This window comes from Hemiscyllium ocellatum, chromosome 9, assembly GCF_020745735.1.
Source record: "Hemiscyllium ocellatum isolate sHemOce1 chromosome 9, sHemOce1.pat.X.cur, whole genome shotgun sequence".
Classification (NCBI taxonomy): Eukaryota; Metazoa; Chordata; class Chondrichthyes; order Orectolobiformes; family Hemiscylliidae; genus Hemiscyllium; species Hemiscyllium ocellatum.
Window position 1 is genome coordinate 55,567,327 of NC_083409.1, and position 19,824 is coordinate 55,587,150.

Here is a 19,824-nt window from a genome sequence, read left to right on the forward strand (position 1 = left end):
ATTCCCATTACATTCTGGCTATTTTCTTTCTTATTTGTGGTAGTTATCAAGGAAATGTGTGATGTTAAAAATGAATCTCCATGCACCTTTGGAATCACACTGCAAGACTGTTGCTGACAATTGAAGTGGTGTTTTTGGGTTTAATTGCAGCCCACCAATCAAATTGTTCTGCTGATGTTCTTGTGTTGCAGCTACTTACAACTAGGCATTTGGTCAATAGCCATTATGTTAATGAAGTAGTCCTGAACTACAAAAGCAACCACCCCAACACACACAAAAGAAGTTGCATCAAGACACTGTTCAAAAGGGCCACAACACACTGCAGTACACCAGAACTGCAAAAAGAGGAAGAAGAACACCTATACAATATATTCGCCAAAAACGGATACCCCTGCAATTTCATCAACAGATGCCTAAGGGAAAGACAACTGAACGAGGACATGCTGCAACCCAAAGGACTAGCCACGCTACCATACATCAAGAGCATTTCTGAACTGACAGCCAAACTACTGCAACCACTAGGACTCATAACAGCACACAAACCAACAGCCATCTCAGACAACAACTCACCAGAACGAAAGACCCGATACCCAGCATGAGCAAAACCAATGTAGTGTACAAAATCCCATGCAAGGACTGCACAAAACATTACATTGGACAAACAGGTAGACAGCTAATGATCCATGAACACTAACTAGCAACGAAACGACACGACCAGCTATCCTTAGTAGTTGCACACGCAGATGACAAGCAACATGAGTTCAACTGGGACAACACTACTATTATAGGACAAGCCAAACACAGAACAGCCAGGGAATTCCTAGAGGCATGGCACTCATCCACAGATTCTATCAATAAGCATATCGACCTGGACCCAATATATCACTGCAACGGACAGCTGGAACTGACAATCGGAAGCGGCAGAGACAAACCACTATAAATGCTGGAGGAAATATCACAGAGGTGCTTCACAGGACGCTCCCAAGCATTGAGGATGTCACATAGACAGGGAACGAAACGTCTGCAACACAAATTCCCAGCTCGGCAAACATAACCACAACAACGAGCACCCGAGCTACAAATCTTCTCACAAACTTTGAGCCTTGTTCTACTCTTGTAGCCACATGTTGACATTGGTAGTTCTATTAATTTCTGGTTAATGATGATTGCCAAAATCTTGATGGAGATCTCAGACATGGCAGTCTGGTTGAATGTCAGAGGAGTAGTTAAACTTTCTCTCATTTCAGATGAATGTCACTGCTCTTCGTTTGTCATTCATCAACCTAATCTGTGAAGCACTATGGGCCTCTTGTAGTATTGGAGGTGTTGTAAATGTTGTTGAAGACTCTACAATAAGCAAGAACAAAACGCTATTCAGCCCTTGTGCTGCTTCGCCATAAGGATCTTCCCTTAAGGAATGGTTTGAGTTAAATCCTGGGATTGAGAGATTTTTCATAACCACAAGAGTCACGTTGTACACGAAGTATAACTTCACCTGCCAGACAGTATTTTATTTTTGCTCTTTACTGTTGTCTTGATAGGTTCCTTGTGCCACAGTTGGTTTAATGTGAGTGGCCTTGATGTCAAAGGGAGTACTAATCTGTTTACTGAGCAAATATTTGGATTGTTGAAACATCCCGGATCTCATTTTAGGGCCGTTTGGCTTAATATTTGATTCAAGTCCAATAGCTAGAAATTATTTGTCTAGCATTCATGGCTTGCCTTTTTTTGTCAACAAGCCCTTTGTTTTCACTGCAAATTAATTTCATCTGCTATTATTGTCACATTAATTTCATCAGAATGAAGTCATTTTGTGAAAAGACATTCCTTGCATAGAACTGCATTAGACACTTTCATCTTTTAGCCATTACTAAAATATTTTAAAGTATAACAATGCATCACAATATTATTCCATTGTATCACAGGGAAAACTGAGCCACAATAATGTATGCATTTCATCTGTGTTTGTAAGTGAGGATGGTCACTGGAAGCTGGGCGGTATGGAATCCATGTGTCAATTCTCTCAAGCATCAGCTGAGGTGAGAATATTTCATTTTTGTTCTTTTCGCAAAAGTCCATTTGGTCAATGTTACCTTTATCTATTGCAGAATAAAACTTGATTTGTACTGTTCTTGAAAGTTATTTTAAGACTTTTTTTTAAAAAGGTTTAATACATGTTGTTTCTTTTTACAGTTCTTGTCCAGCATCAACTCGTTGAGAGATTTGAGTAGCATTGCTCCTGAGGAGCAGGTGTGTCCATAATTATAAAATACAAGCAATGTTTTAATTCTTTATGAAAATCAATCTTAGATTTTTTTTAACAAAATGGGGAACTGCTGTATGAGATATTATAGCATTCTGGCTAACAACCATGATTTCAGATATTTTTGTGTTACGAGCACCTTCATAATTGAACATTTCTAACATGCAGAATTTGCAAAAATGAAGAACAGTTGTGTGTTAGTGCCCTGAATGCATTTTGTTTTATTCATATACATAACTGAAAAGACAATTGGCAGAGGAGAAAAGAATAACTCTTTCCACATTCCATCCACATGTCTCCCTCATTCCTGCTCCTGCCTGAAGGCTTTGCTGTAACAGTGTTTCATGATAACAGTAGCTCACTGTCTGTAACCCTATATCTGGATTGCACTGCCTTTAGACTGTGGTGGATGCAACTTTAATTGGGACGTTGAAAAAGGAATTGGACTGTTACTTGAAGGGGAAAAATTTGCAAAGGAGTGGCACCAGGTTGATTGCTCATTCCATTGTCGGATTGTGTGTTAGCTGATAATTTGACTGAAGCTCACAGTAGGAGAAAGCGAGGACTAAAGTTCACAGGAGTCAAAGCGAAACTGTGATCAGACATGCAAAAAAGGGAACGCCCCTTCCTTTCTCTTTACCCACCCATAGTGTGTCTCCTCACCCAATTCTTCCTGATCCTGGCGATGTTAAGACCAGATGTATATTATCAATTATCTCAGCAGAATTAAGATATTTGCCCTGAGATCTTCCTGTTTTGTTCAATGTAACACGGAGCATTGCTCTACCTTGCTAACAGTCTCAGTGTTGTTCTGCAAGGCACAGTACTCCCAAAAACTGTTTGTTTTCAACTGAGGATGTAGGGAAAAAATTAAGTGATGAAGTTGAGACTAACACTGAACCAACGTACACGACTGCTTTTAAAAAAAAGAGGGAAAATAAGTCTTGTGTTGGGCTGTGGGCAAGCGATAATATAACGCATAAATGGTGTAGTGAGATTCATTTTCTTTTGATTAGAGTTAGAAGACTGCACTAACAATCTCAAACCTGGCGATGCTGGAAATATGAAACGTGCAGATGATTCTGAAATCACTCAGCAACTCAGTAGAACATATGGGGAAATAACAAAACAATTAATTTTTCAGTACAACCTTTTGTCAAAACTCACCAGTCAGGTTGTCATTAAATATATGCATAAATCTTGTTCAGTATGTTTGATACCTGAAATTTCCTGACAAGAATGTTGTTAAACAGCCAGGAAGACAGCATGTGCCATTGTAATGTATAGCAGTACTTGCTGAAGTATCAGTTTGATGCAGATAGGATGCAACTTAAGGGCAACAGCATGTTATTAAAAGAAGAAAAATGTATTTAGTCTGCAGGCTTTCAGATTCTTCCTGAAGCGCATGGACATGCTCGAGATGCTTACTCATTTGGGGTGATGGTTGAGAAACTCCTTCCATTGCTAGGTGATGTGGGTAAGGATTTTAATGTTTTTCGGTTACCGCATACAATATGTGCAATTAATATAGCTAATGACGATCAACAAACTATCAGAAATATTTTGGTCAATTCAATTTTTTCCCACATAAGAATCGCAGGTAAATAGGATAATGAAGAAGGCGTTTGGTATGCTTTCCTTTATTGGTCAGAGTACAGGAGTTGGGAGGTCATATTGCGGCTGTACAGGACATTGGTTAGGCCACTGTTGGAATATTGCCTGCAATTCTGGTCTCCTTCCTATCGGAAAGATGTTGTGAAACTTGAAAGGGTTCAGAAAAGATTTACAAGGATGTTGCCAGGGTTGGAGGATCTGAGCTACAGGGAGAGGCTGAACAGGCTGGGGCTGTTTTCCCTGGAGCGTTGGAGGCTGAGAGGTGACCTTATAGAGGTTTACAAAATTGAGGGGCATGGATAAGATAAATAGACAAAGTCTTTTCCCTTGGATTGGAGAGTCCAGAACTAGAGGGCATAGGTTTAGGGTGAGAGGGGAAAGATATAAAAGAGACCTAAGGGGCAACCTTTTCACGCAGAGGGTGGTACGTGTATGGAATGAGCTGCCAGAGGATGTAGTGGAGGCTGGTACAATTGCAACATTTAAGAGACATTTGGATGGTATATGAATAGAGTTTGGAGGGATATGGGCCGGGTGCTGGCAAGTGGAACTAGATTGGGTTGGGATGTCTGAACGGGTTGGACCGAAGGGTCTGTTTCCATGCTGTCCATCTCTATGACTCTAATTAGTTTAGGTGCTTCACTCTGTTATTTCTAGATTTTTTCAGAAGATCAGAAGCTTTTCAAGTAGAGTAGGCCATTTGGTCCATTGGATGCCAGTTGGCTGCTCAGGAAGAACATACTTGATCTCCTTTGATCAAAAATCTAACTCAGCCTTTCATATATTCAGTTTCACAGCCTCCACAGCTCACTGGGGAAGGGAATTCCAAATAGTCTCGAATAAATTTCTTCTCGTCTCTCTAAATGGGAGACCCCTTAGTTTTAAACTGTGTCCCTTAGTTCTAGATAACTCCACATTAAGATCACTTCTCATTCTTGTAAACCCCGAAGAGTGTAAGCCCATCTTCTTGACTTTGTCCCAGGAATCAGTCTGGTGAAACTTCTTAGACCACTGCAAATACAGTTATGTCCTTCCCTAAGGAAAAGGGACAAAGAAAAGGGGAGGTACTAGTACTCTAGGTGTAGTATCACCAAAGTTATGTACAGCTGTAGTGTGGTTTCCCTAAGCCTTTCCCTTGCAATAGCCAAAATTCCATTTACCTTCCTAATTACTTCTGTACCTGCATGCTAATGTTTTGTGATTTTCCTTTCTCCCTTGTCATCATTGTGCTCTTTGTTACAATAGATGTTGAATAGGTTTGTCAGAAATCATTTTGAAGCGTATTGATAATCTGGAGAGTTCAAAATTGTTGTATTGAGCAGTAATCCAGAAACCAAGCAGCATTGGTTAGATTCTGTGATGTGGGGATGAAAAGTATCATTTTGTGCAAATTTGTCTGTGACTCTAGAATCATTAGAGGATTTGAATGGGAATCTTGAAAGTCTATATGCTTTTTGCTGAAACCTCTAACTTTTACAAACCTGTGTAATAATATTTCAGGACTCTGAGAAAGAAAATTTGAGTTAAGAATTCTGGATTAATGAAAGTGAAATTTGAAAGGGACCATTAGATAACTTATAAATTGATGCAGTGATGGTTAGGACTTTGGCAATGGAGGAAAAACAAACAAAAGTAATGTTCAAGGAAAACCTTGAAATGCTTACTTTTTGAAAACGAGTTATTTCCTGAACCCTGGAAACCAACTGAGACTAGTTGGATAACTCTTCAAAGAGCTAACATTGGCACAAGGGGTTGAATATCTGCTTCGGTAAAGCACCATTGTTTCCATAATTCAACAGGAAAAATATATTCATGTAAATTGTGTTGTCATTAACAAGAAACTTTTTTGTCAAAGGTGTTGCAAATCAATGAAGTCCATTTGAAGTGTTGTAGGAAATGAGGTAGTATGTGGCAAGTATAATTCTATAAACAGCAGTGAGATAGTGATCAGTTAGACAGTCTTCTTAGTGATGGTTGAGGGATAAATGTTGAACAAATGCTAATGAAATAGTGGCATCAAATGTCAATAGGTATATTTTGTCCTAATGCAATATCCAAGATGCATAGATTTTTAAAAAAAATTGTTAAATGAAGTTTATTGGTCTTTTGTGTGTGTTGTATGTATGTTAAGCTATGTGTACAGTTAATGTACTTATCCTCTAGTTGCAGAACATTTGCTGACAAGTTTTCAAGAAGCCTTAAAGGTTTCCCTCTTAAACCCAGACCCAATGCAACGTCCATCTTTACAGAGTTTACTGACTCATGAATTCTTTAGGTATGCAAAAACATCTTTCTCATTTCTTCAGCTGGTACTTAAATGGACCATCTTTTACAATATTGCCTCCTTACTTAGTGCAGTTTGTGGGTGTGAAATAGTGTTATAGCCACTTCACTGAAAATGTGTTTGACAGTATGAAATAGCAAGTAATTAAACAATCATCGGTGACAGTGTACCTCATGAGATCTATTTGTTTTGTGTGCATGATTTGCTATCAATGCTGTCAAATCTTCAACCTACCAACACCATCATCTATCTTCAGTATGTCAAACAAACCAAAGAATAATTTATTGTGCTCGGATGCATTAGTTTGAGCATTGAAGCAAGTTTATGTTAATGTAGTAAATTGTCAAAACTTCAGTTGTCTAGAGGGTGTATTTTGACTGCCATATTTATAAATGATTAAAATAAATTATAAAGTTCATGGTACTTTCCACACATACACCTAAATTATCACAGAAAATGCAATGCCATTTTGTCACTATACAAATGGTAACAGTGTTCCATTTTTAAAATTTCAGTGACATATTTGTAAAAAAGAAAAATTCAATGTGTATATTTTGGCAAAGGTATTCAGTGTTCAGAAAGCATATTCAGTAGATTTCTGTTGCAGAGTATATCATTTTCTTGAAATGGTTAAATGAAGAGTAGGGTTGTGATAAATCTGATACTCATTTAACTCCATTTAGGAAACTGAAGAAAAATTGTAAACTGATGGCAGTGGGTTCATCTGTCTATGAATACCCTGTGTACATTTGCTTGATGCTGATAACAGACCTTTGAATTGCTTTGAATTTTATTCGCAATAGGTTGTCATTTTGTGGAATTAGATCGGCTAAGACTTAATGAATTTTGGGTAGCTTCCTGGTATTTTCGATTGTCGATGAGAAAAATATGTCTCTGATCAAATCCATTTTATGCACTGACACAATTTAGAAGGTTGATGTTTGGTACTTGTGATTGTAACAGTTGGTTGATAAATGTTCTCTCTCACAGCAGGAACGAGTTCTTGGAAGTAGTGAATTTTTTAAAAAGCTTGACATTAAAAACTGAGGAAGAAAAGAATGAGTTTTTCAAGTAGGTATTCTGTTTCTGTTACTGAGTTTTATTTTTAAAATAAAAATTATATTGTACAAGTGCTACAAAATGATGATTATCTGACAATTTACTTTTAAATATATTCAGCAAATGAAGGGTGGGCTGTTAATATTTTCACTTTTGTCCCTACCTACATCCATATGAAGCAAGTAAACAGTGGAAGCACTAACTGACATTTCACTCCATTGCTATCGATGCTGAAGTCAATTGTAGCACTCCTACACCAACTCCACATAAACATATCAATCAAACCTGGGACTTCCAAAAACTTGAACCTGCTGTAGATAGTGCATTTATGCGCTCAGCTATCCAAGGAGATAAATTCATTCAACCCACTTGTTTCATCCTGTCACTGATAATATTTAAATATTTTCTTATCAATCTGTTCAGAGATGTTGTGGCATCTCTCTGGAGCAGGTGGGACTTGAATCTCAGTCTCCTGACTCAGAGGTAAGAAAAATATTACTGTGCCACAAGAGCTCCTATCATTGCTATTACATATTAAATACTTTTTGAAAGTTAGGTTAATTCAGCAACTTCAGAAACAGCATCATTCTAGTTATTTTACTAATTGGGAAGCAATGACCTAGTAGTATTATCACTAGACTATTATTCAGAGACCCTGGTAATATTCTGGGGACATGGGCTTGAATCCTACAAAGACATATGGTTAAGTTTAAATTCGATAAATATTTGGAATTAGAATGATAACGAATGATAACCATGAAACTATTGTCAATTGTTGGGAAAATCCATCTGGTTCATTATTGTCCTTTAGAGAAAGTAACTGATGCCCTTACCTGGTCTGGCCTACCTGTGTCTCCAGACCCATTGCAATATAATTGACACTAAGTGCAATTAGGGGTGGGTAATAAATGTTGGCCTGGCCAATAACACCCATATTTTGTGAATAAACGAAAAAAAGGTTAATTTAGAGGCCTGGACGAATGATCTGTGGGTGAGAGTTCAAATCTCTCCATGGCATGGAAACTAAAAAGCTGGAATCAGTAATGGTGACCAATGTACTTATGGGTGCAGTGGTGGTGTGTTTCCTTACATCATATTGGATTGCAAATAATACTGTATTAATGTCGTAGTTTCCATTCTGTGACCGTTGTGTGTTTCCTCAAATTAATTGCAATTAATGTTGAAAATGGGAAGAGTTCTGTTAAGCGCAAACTAAATTGGGTTGATATTGCCCAAATCTATTTTGCCAAAAACGTTAAAGCAAGAAGGGGATTTTCATCAGAATTGCAAATTTTCATGCAGCACATTTTGCATGTAGAAATATGCCAGGCCCATTATATTTCCTAAACTGTTAGCATTTTCCCCAACGTAGGGTCTGCACCTCTAGAAGTATTTGATTCTGTTTTGTCATGCAGATTCCTATTGGATCGTATTCAGGGCTTACCTGAAAGTCTCATGGCCTCCCGCCTGGTGCCACAGCTGCTAACTCCATTGGTGTTTGCAGAACCAGTAGCAATTAAAAGCTTCCTTCCTCACCTTCTCAGGCCAAAGAAGGGTATGTTCAGTGTATGTATTCTTCATACAGTCTAATAGCGTATAGTTGGTTCTGATATAACACAATAGCTTGCCCAAGAAACAAACTCGTGTTATAAGAAAATCGCACAATAGCCATGCCTTTTAAACTAATGGGACCGGAATACTGTTATAGCCAATACAGGTAAGGAAAGTTTGTATTCTGCAAATAACTGTTTAAATTCTTCAAATTTGTTAAAGCCAATTTATGTTCAGGAAACATATGTTGTAGCAAAACTGCCTTTATCTTTCAAATTAATATTCTTCAGTTTGAGGATATGCCTTTATGAACGTCATATATATGTTATGAGGTTGAAGGTGTGCACTGTACCTTTGAGAGAAAGAATGCTGTTCTGAACTGAGAGATTATAAGCACTGTGTATACGACTGGATGGCAGTCCCAGGGTGTACTGGAAAATTGAAAATATGTAACATTTGGCTGTGAAATGGATTCCTGAGTTTTGGTTGCTGTTTTGAAAACAATTCAAATTTAACCAATCAGTTTGAATTATGCTCCAAGATACTGAAACCCAATCGAGTTTTAATTTATTGTTTTGCCAACATCGAACCAATGAGACGATCAATGTTGGGGGTATAAGAATGCGGACATTTTGAAAATTGGTCAGAGGGCAACCACTGTAGTGAGAGAAATTGCTGGAGAGCTAATTGCCCATCTAACATCTTGCTCTCAGAGAAACTAGAAAACACTCTCGTCAAAGGTACCTTTTCATGTGAAACGTACTTGCAGTAAAAAGAAAGATGACGACCCAGGGAGATCAGCAGTAAAATTGAAGACAGCAGAGAAGACAAAGACTGTATGATTTTCAGATTAAGCTAATGTAATTTTAATAAGTGTCTTATTGGAACAGCATATTGTTTTAGAGTTGGAGTCAGAGAGTAAGCATTTGAGAAAGAGGGGTTTAGATTAGTGAAATTTTTTTTTGATTGTTCACTTTTAGAGTAAGAAAATAAATTAATGTGGAATTTAGGTGTTCTCTGTCACTCATATTTTAACAAATTACGAAGCGAAGCGAGCTTTTCCAGGTATTTGGTTTAATTAACAGAAAAGGATCGCTTCTGTGTTGTAACATATGAGGAATTTTAGTTTAAGTTTGACAGCAAGATCAATTGATCAGCAATGCTAATCGAATGGAAATCTGTTATTGGGATCCACATGAATGGTTTGGAAATGACCTATGTATATTCAGGAACCAGTGTGACCTGTTACAAAATAGTAGACTAACATCTGCAAGAGAAACATCAATTGACCTTTTGGGACTTGACTTTCAACTTTCCTGCAAAGTTACATTGTTATTTTCTTTTCATTGCTGACTTGACTTGCTGTATGCTTCCAGTATTTGTTGTTTTTCTTGATAATCTTGTCACTGACTTACCATTTTTGGTTAAGTCCCAAGTTTGATTAACTCATGGCGTTTTCTGTTCATGTAATAATTATTTTGCCTCCAAATAAACCTGTTGGACTATAATGTGGTATTCTGATTTTTAATTTGTCCACCCCAGTCCAACAACACCACCTCCAAATCTATGCTGTTTGATGTGATTTAGTGGTCTTGCAACCAGCATGCGATTTATATTGATAGGATGTTGTGCTATTACTTTGCAATTTCTTAAAAATTTAAGTCACCTTTTAGACTGATGGGTGTTGACCTCTGCTTTCTATCACCTGCAAGCGTCCTTATGAAGTCAGTTCTGTCCAACCTAATTGAGTTCCAAATGACGATGCAAAAAGTAACCCAAAATTGTCACTCTCTGGAAAGCAAATTATTTAAGTTGTTGTGGCTTATATCACATCAATATCTACACTTATTGTACGTAGTACAATTTAATGTGCAAGTACTTCAAATTTGTATCTAAAAAGTCTCAAATCATGAAAGTGGTTGATTGTTTCAGTGCAGTACATTTAGATGCCCCAGCTACAAAATGGCTGATACCTGTGGTTAGGGTCAGGCACAGTTTTGGAGGAGCATATTTTGTATTTGGTTGTTTTAGATTAGCATGGGATGTCTGACCTGACATTAGATAACTGAAGTGACAGGGATTTAAATTTCAGCACTTATTCTCCATATCTTGATGAACATAGTGATGTCCGTTGAAATAAATGTTCTGTTGAGGAGAAAAACATGAAATATTGCACGGTGTTCGCTGCAAACAAAAGTACATAAAAAGATTAAGTTGTTTTGTTTGTATTTCTCTAGACTCACCTAGTGATGATGAATTCAATAGCCTCCTGTCACCCAATGTCTTTCGAGATCATGTGATCCCAATTCTGTTGAAACTCTATAGTGTGCGAGAGGAGCATGTACGAATGGTGCTGTTATCTCATCTGGACACTTACGCTGATCTTTTTCAGTTGGAAGACCTGCAGGAAATTGTTCTTCCACAGGTCAGTGAAAGATAAGAAGTTTAAATTTCTGGGACAAGTAAGATAGAAGACAAAAAAAAAGCAAAGGACTGCAGATGCTGGAAAACTCAGTAGGTCTGGCAGCGATTGTGGGGAGAAAGCAGAGTTAATGTTTCATGTCCAGTGACCATCTTCAGAACTTGCCGTGTTTTCCCAGCCATTCCTTTTTTTCTGTTTGAAATAATGTTTTGGATATTCAGTTGTATCTTTTCACCTGTTTATGGATTTTATTGGCTCTGCATATTTTGTGATTGCGTTAACATTTATGTAATTTACAGTGTACGGAGTTTTAAGAAGTGCTGGCAGTTTTTAAATTTGTCATTTCTCGTGACTATTTTAACAACATTTAATGTTTTATCTGAATGTTGTTGCTGCTTAATGTGCAGTCCTTTCACAGGTCTCCAGTAAGCTATTAGCCTATAGGTATGCAAATCTCTGCAGTGAGCCTATACCTTGAGACTGTTATCTACAAACCAAGGCTGAGACTTGAAAATAGACATTTTTACCACTTTGATTTTCATAAACAGAATCCAACAGAACTCTGATTTTATTAAATGCATTCCTACATCGAAGAACTTCTCAGATTATTTCATTTATAAATTCAGTGAACAAGCTTACACTGTGCTGTTAGGTATGCTTGTACATTTTGATGAATAGGATTTTTGAGAGACCTTGCAACTGTCTTTTGAAAACCTAAAACATCTCTGAGTTCTTTTTAGTTATTTCATGATCATGGTTTGAAACTATTGCTCAGATTAGCTTTGGAACATTACATTTCCATCTTGTGGGGATTTAGGGATACATTTTCTTTTCCTTGTTTAATTTCCTCCTTGCTATCAAGTTATGACATTGATAGATAAAAGTCACTGACATCCCACTGCATCACCACGGATCGCAATGTAAGAGAAAGTAAAAACTTGCATTTGTATAATAAATAAATTTAAGAAATAAAAATTCCTTTATGCTCAAATCTCAGAGACACATTACCCTGTTTCCATTTCAAAGTTCCTTGTTTGGTGGCATGGCTGTTATAAGTTTATTTTCTGGCAAACTCTGCATTTGTTCTGTGCCATCATCTTCTCTTGATAATGTCTCTTCATGAAACAACAAATACATCTTATTTACTCCTTACCATTTGTTCTTTAAATACATATTTGACAACCTTGTATGATAACGTCCTCTCAGACACTTTAAAACTTTCTGCTTTTGGCTCTTTTCTCTTACTGACTTCTAAGCCACTCAGGACTTCGACTGATTTGGAGACTGGTAAACTGCACTGTTGATGTCACAGACCTTTTCTCTCTGAATGATCTGAATCTTTCTGAAAGAAACATGTCCAATCACTGATCTTCTGGATGGTTCTGTGTTTCTAAAATATTTATGTTAGCGAGTTTTGAGAAGATTTGAAGCTCAGGTTGAGGTTTTGAATGTAGACTTGCTCGCTGAGCTGAAAGGTTCATTTCCAGATGTTTCGTTACTTTACTAGGTAACATCTTTAGTAGACCTCATGCAAAGCAATGCTGAAAATTCCTGCTTTCTATTTATGTTTGGGTTTCTTTGGGTTGGTGATGTCATTTCCTGTGGTGAAACCCAAAGGTGTAAATAGAAAGCAGGAGTTTTCAGCATTGCTTTGCATGAGGTCCACCGAAGATGTTATCTAGTAAGGTAATGAAACGTCTGGAAATGAACCTTTCAGCTCAACGAGCAAATCTACATCCATAACATTTGTGTGTCATAGAACACCATTACATTACTTTGATTTTCTGTCTTCCACTCTGTTTTCTAAAGCATTTAACTATTCATTCAAAGGGTTTTTTAAAAAAATCTTCATTTAAATGCTTGTAAACAAATTCCTAGATAACCTGGTATCACACTCAATGCAAATAAAAGTAAACTATATCCTGTGCATCTTAAGGAGCACAGGAATGTTGACATATAAGTCAGACTTAAAGTTATGTGATTTTTGTCACATTTTAGAGCCTAGGTTTCCTACTAATAATAATGTGATGAATCTTCATCACAGTATGAATCATGAAAGGTAGTTTGCATGTTGAGCAAGTACTCAGGAATAGAATGATGTTGTATATTCCGAGGGGAATTGAATCCAAAGTACAGAGGTTATGGTTCAGTTTTAGAGAGCCATATCTGGAGTGTTGTATACACTATGGTTTTTCTTGTTTAAAGGAGGATGTAAGTTCCTTGTATGCACATCATAGAAGATTTACTGGACTAATACTTGGAATTGGCAAGTGGTATTCCAAGGAATGATTTGACAGATTAGACTTGAATTTGCAGGAGTTCAGAAGAGAAAGAGGCAACTTGACTGAAAGACAAGATCCCAAATGGCCTTGACAGTGTGGATTTTTAAAAAAGTTATTTGTGGGATGTGGGCATTGCAGCTGGCTGGCATTTTATGGCCCATCTCTCATTGCTGTTGGGAACGTGGTGGTGAGCTGCCTTCTTGAACTGCTGCAGTCCATCTGCTGTGGGTTGATCCACAATGCCATTAAGGAGGGAATTCCAGGATTTTGACTCACTGACAGTGAAGAAACAGCAATAACGTCCAAGTCAGGATGGTGAGTAGCTTGGAGAAGAACTTTAATGTGGTGGTGCTCTGATGCATCAGCTGCCCCTGTCCTTCTAGATGAGGTGTTCATGGTTTGGAAGGTACTGTGAGAATCTTTGGTGAATTTGTGCAGTGCATCTTTTAGTTAGTACACACTGTGTGCTACTGAGCATCAATGATGGAGGGAATTGATGTTTGTAAATGTGGTCAATCACGTCGGCTGCTTTGTCCTGGATGGTGTCGATCTTCCAGTGTTGGAGCTGCACACGTCCAGGTAAGTGGGGAGCATTCGATCACACTCCTGACTTGTGCCTGATGTTGAACAAGCTTTGGGAAGTCAGGAGCTGAATTACTTGCAGTATTCCTAGCCCCTTATTTGCTGTTGTAGCCACGGTGTTTATGTGGCAGGTCCAGTTGAGTTTCTGGACAATGGTAACCCCAATATTAGTGGGGGATTCAATGGAGGTGGCACCACTGCATGTCAAGGGGCGATGGTTAGATTATTTATGGAAAGTGACGGTCATAGCCTACCGTTCTATAGGAAAGATAGAGGCTTTGGAGAGGGTGCAAACAAGATTTACCAGGATACTGCCTGGATTGGAGGGCTTGCCTTAAGAAGAGAGGTTGACTAAGCTTGGACTTTTCTCTAGAGAGAAGGAGGAAGAGAGGTGACCTGATCGAGGTATACAAGGTAATGAGAGGCGTGGATAGAGTCAATAGCCAGAAACTTTTCCCCAGGGTAGGATTGACTGGCATGAGGGACCATAGTTTTAAGATATTAGGAGAAAGGTGTAGAGGAGACGTCAGAGATAGGTTCTATATGCAGAGAGTTGTGTATGCATGGAATGCGTTGCCAGTGGTGATAATGGAAGCAGAGTCATTAGGGACATTTAAGGGACTGTTGGACATGCACAGTGAATTGAGGGATGCGTATTTTAGGTTATTTTATTTTACATTAGGGTATAATCCTCGGCACAACATCGTGGGCCAAAGGGCCAGTTCTGTGCTGTACTTTTCTATGTTCTATTTGTGTGGCACGAATGTTACTTGCCACTTGTCAACTCAAGCCTGGGTATTGTCCAGATCTTGCATTTGAACATGGACTGTTTCAGTATCTGAGGAGTTGCAAATGGTTCTGAACAATCATCAGCAAACATTCCTACTTCTGATCTTATGGTGGAAAAGTCATTGATGCAGCCGCTGAACATGGTTGGGTGTGAACACTACCCTGAGGATTCCTGATGAAGGGCTCTGGCCCGAAACGTCGAATGTCCTGTTCCTTGGATGCTGCCTAACCTGCTGTGCTTTAACCAGCAACACATTTTCAGCTCTGATCTCCAGCATCTGCAGACCTCACTTTTTACTACCCTGAGGAACTCCTGCAAGGATGGCCTGGAACTGAGATAACTAATCTCCAACAGCCACAACTAGCTTCCAACCAGTGGAGTGTTTGCCCCCGATACCCATTGATTCCAGGTTTTCTAGGACTCATTGATGCCACATTCCGTCAAATGCAACCTTGATGTTAAGGACTGTCACTCTAACCTCATTTCTGGAATTCAGCTGTTTTGTCCATGTTTGAATCAAGGCTGTAATAAGGTCAGGAACTAAATGACGCTAGTGGAACCCAAACTGGCATCAGTGAGTAGATTATTGCTGAGCAGGTGTTGCTTGATGACACCTTACATTATTGACTGTTGAGGATGTGGAAAGCATATATGTCATTTGAGAATCTAGTAGTGAGTGCCACTTTTTCAAAATAAGGGGTTACCCATTTAAAACTGAGGGGTTTTTTTTTCTCCTGGAGGATTGTGTCCCTCTGGAACTAACTCCATCAAAAGGTGGTAGATGCATAGTCCTTGAATATTTTTTAAGAAGATATTTTTCAAAAGCTGGTGGAGTGTTAATGAGGGTACATGGTAATGTGAATCAGCCATGATCTTATTGAAGGTAGAGCAGGCTTGAAAGATTAAGTGGCCTCCTCTTCCTAATTTGGATGTTCCTGGATTATACATTTTGCTGTACATTAATGCTTAATGATAATAGTTGTATTTTATTCATGAAACAGGTTTGCAGCCAAAAGGCTGATTTCCAGTAAAACTTGCATTACTTGGGCTATATGTGAATTTGCAATCAAGTTAGAAACATGATTTCATTGGAGTAACAAAAACAGTTGCAATGGGTAATGGAAGTTCTAAAACCTATTAAGCAGATACAGTTGCCTGCCCTAATCACATAAGTACAGATTATTTGGAGAGTGCTGTGGTTTTGCAAGGTACAATGACAGTAGGTTGTGACGAAAATTCTTGTAGAACATCTGGACCAAACAAAGTCTAATGAAAAGCTTTTTATGTTAGTTGAGGGATAAATACTCATCAAAATACTGGAAAGAATTCCACTGCTCTTTAGATTCACTTAAAGAATCTGTTTCACACCTGTAGGACAGCTGGGTAATTGTCTAGATCTTGCATTTGAACATGGACTGTTTCAGTATCTGAGGAGTCGCAAATGGTCTCTTTTGAAAGCCAACACTTCCAATAGTATAGAATATTCCAAGTATTACACTCGATGTGTTCGCGATCTTTTTCTTCACCGAGTCATGGGTAAGAGTGCTACCAATGATCAACAGGTGCAAAATCCATTGCAGCTAACAATGGCAGACTTGACTTGAGACATCCTTCTAAGCTTGTCTGCAGCTGAGACTAAAATACTATCAACTGGGTGTGTAGACATTAGAGGTCCTTAAAGGATATTGAGTGCTTCATTACAGTAAGTGCATCTTCCATCAATCAAGATATTTATTTCTGATATTCATGGAAAATGTACCAAACGCATCTTTTCCTGTTTAGGTGCTACTAGGACTAAGAGATACCAGTAATAGTCTGGTGTCAGGAACACTCTGCAGCCTAGCAGTGTTGGTGCCACTTCTTGGAGCTGATGTAGTTGTTGGAGGTGAGAGAGCAAAGATCTTCAAACGTACAACACCTAACTTCAGATCAACTGAGATCACCCCTGAAGGTAGGTGACAAAGTTTCTGATGTTTTCTTTGCATCCCACATCTTTACCAGAGAGTTATAAATAGATTATCTAAGGAAAGATATTATTTGCCTTAGAGGCTATACTAGATTGATTCTGGGATGAGAGGCTGAGTAAGTTGGGCATGCGCTCCTGAAATTTAAAAGAATGAGTGATGGTCTCATTGAAACTTCCCAGGGTAGACATTGAGAGTTTGTTTCCCCTTTAGGTTCTCTTCCAGAACATGAGCAAAATCTCAGGATAAGGGGTCCTCCATTCGGATTAAGATGAGGAGAAACTTCTTCACTGAACAGATGTTTATCTTTGGAATTTTCTACACCAGTGGGTTGTGGATGCTCCTTTGTTGAGTGTATTCAAGACTGTAGTAGACAGATTTTCATTGTCTGAAGGGTATGGGAAGCATGCGGAAAAGCCAGTTAAGGCAGAAGGTCAGCCATGACTATGTTCAATTTCAGAGCTGATTTGAGGGGCAGAATGGCATACACCCGTCCTATTTCTTACCATAATAAGTAGCAAACATAATGCAAAAAGGCTACAGAGAGATATAGACAGGTTGTATGAGTGTAAGAACATGGCAGAATGTCATGAAAATTGTGTTTTTAGAATGGTAAGAAACTGGAAATTGTTTACTTTGGAAGGACCTGGGTGTCCTTTTACATTAGTCAGACAAAATTAACATTCAGGTGCAGTGAGCAACTTGGAAGGCAAATTGTTAGTTTTTACTTCTAAGGGGGTCAGGAATATAAGAGTCAATAAGTTTCACTGCACTTATACAAGGCATTGGTGAGGCCATACTAAGATTATAATATCCAGATTTGGTGTCATGCCCAAGAAAGGACATATTTATCTTTGAGCGAATGTGACAAAATTAATTTGAGAAAATCTTGGCTATTCTTCTATCTCAATCCACTTTCCTATGTGGTTCCCTCTTCCCTTAATAACCAAAAAAATCTATTGACCTGTGACCTGTGAGAAAATTGTCCATGTTGAGAGAAGTAGATTAAACGTATTCTTCTGAACTCCAGAAAGCATAAGAGATGATTGAAGTGAAATATCAATTCTTAAGGTGCTTGAGAAGGATAAATGCGAAGAAAATATTTTTCCTGGCTTGGGAATCTAGAAAATTTCACAACATAAGGGAATGGGTTTGGGTGGAATACTCTTGAGGGTTGATGTGGACTTGTTGGGCTGAAGGGCCTGTTTCAACACTGTTGGGATTCTGTAAGAGATATGGCTGCTTGAGCCATGCATGTTTTCAATATGATCTCTGCTGATCATCACTTTTAACTGAATTTCACATTGTTTGATTTATTGAGAAACAAAAAATGTTTATCCCAGTCTTGAATAAATTTGTCAAATTTTCACAGGCTCCTGGGGCAGACAATTCCAAAGATTCATATCACTTAGTGAAGAAATCCTCTTCATTGAACTCCTAAACTATCAGCTTTTTCTTCTATAATCACCAGCTGGAAAAGAAGAACCTATAAATGTCTGTCCTATCAAACCTCATTGGAATCTTTTATGCTTCAATGAGATCACCTCTCACTATTCTAATCTCTAGTGTGTTTAGGTCTAATTTACTCAACCTCTGTTCATAGAACAGATCTCTCATCCTGGGGCCCATTGATTGAACCTTTATACCATATTCAATGCAAGTATCACCTTCCTTAAATGTGGGGACCACAACTGAACACAGTACTCTACGTAAGGTCTTGTCAAAGTAGTAAGGCATGCTTATTTTTGTATTCCAGTCGTTTTGTAATAAAGGCCAAATTGCAATTTGCCTTCCTAACATGCTAACCTTGTGTTCCTTGTACAATTGCTCATTTAGGTCCTGCTGAACAACATTTACAAGTTTGATAATAAGTTCTACTTTGCCATTCATATTGACAAAGTGAATAACTGCACACTCTTCCATGTTATACTACATTTGCCAACTTATTGCTCACTCCACTTGATCTGTTTATATCTCTTAGCAACCTCTTTGCCTTCCTCAATTTCTATTTCCACCTAGCCTTGTTTCCTACGTTACTCTAGATCTATCTCAATCAATAACATCCAGTGAAAATAGTGCCAAGTTCTGATCCATGCTACATTCTGATAGTTACTGCCTAGCAACTTAAATATGTCCTGTTTAACTCTACTTTTTGCTCCTGCTCGGTAACCAATTCTTCATTCCCCATTATTTACATTAGTTTTGTTCTATATGATGGAAACAAGTGCAGAATTTTATTTCATATCTTGACTGATTAACCACACAACCTCATTGAAATGTCAACTTAACGTTGTTTTTGTTTTGTGCGCAATGAGCATAGAGTTGCAATGTTAGAATTCTATTTGGAGGGATTAAAATGTTATGAATGGAAATCTATGATATTATTCTGATGTAAAATTACAACAATAGCTAAAGCAAATTTGATTTATCTTACATTTTTCTAAGGCTCCCCTGCACATGTCAACAATAGTCATGAGCTTCACAGTTCTCTGGCCTTAAACAACAATTCATTCAAACTGTTTTCCAAGATCTCTGAGCCAAAGAAGAAACCCACATGTGGGAAAGAAAAAGGGCATACAAATCTTACTCAAATTCAGCACTCTTCAAGGTTTCAGATACTGGGAAAAGCAGGTAAACTTTAGAAAGGCAAGTCTGAATTTGTGCAATGCACTGCAGTGAAATTGGGCTTTTCTGAACTGTCACATATTGAATGCATGTAAGAATGATCGAATTGTCGAAAATATTTATTTGAAACTGAGTTGGCAATCAGTACACAGTTGAGGACTGTGGAATCATAAATAAATTAAAATCGTGCTTTCATATATTCTAACTGCTGATTAGGGGGTTTTACATTAACACATTGGCACTGAAATACACGGGTAAGATTTTCATTGGCATAAAGGCTGAACCATTTAAAGCAGATCCAAGTTTCATTAAAAAAAGGTCTATTTAAAATGAACATTAAGGTTTTGTTTTTTTTGTTAGCAATTCACTCAGCAGCCAAGCTGGACAT

The 19,824-nt window shown here is 38.0% G+C and overlaps 1 protein-coding gene across 8 annotated transcripts in view; it reads left to right on the forward strand.

Moving 5' to 3' along the window:
- The window catches only part of scyl3 (SCY1-like, kinase-like 3), a 39,135-nt gene that overhangs the window by 10,946 nt on the left and 8,365 nt on the right, over window positions 1–19,824 (forward strand). For 3 of the 8 annotated variants that reach the window (XM_060830352.1, XM_060830344.1, XM_060830348.1), the window contains exons 3-11: window positions 1,926–2,039; window positions 2,194–2,250; window positions 3,638–3,740; window positions 6,041–6,152; window positions 7,152–7,232; window positions 8,636–8,775; window positions 11,009–11,196; window positions 16,630–16,798; window positions 19,257–19,442. In XM_060830352.1, coding sequence (XP_060686335.1) covers window positions 1,926–2,039; window positions 2,194–2,250; window positions 3,638–3,740; window positions 6,041–6,152; window positions 7,152–7,232; window positions 8,636–8,775; window positions 11,009–11,196; window positions 16,630–16,798; window positions 19,257–19,442 — 1,150 coding nt within the window. The remainder of the gene's footprint in view (window positions 1–1,925; window positions 2,040–2,193; window positions 2,251–3,637; window positions 3,741–6,040; window positions 6,153–7,151; window positions 7,233–8,635; window positions 8,776–11,008; window positions 11,197–16,629; window positions 16,799–19,256; window positions 19,443–19,824) is intronic. The other 5 variants (XM_060830345.1, XM_060830349.1, XM_060830347.1 and 2 more) reach the window with 3 other exon arrangements.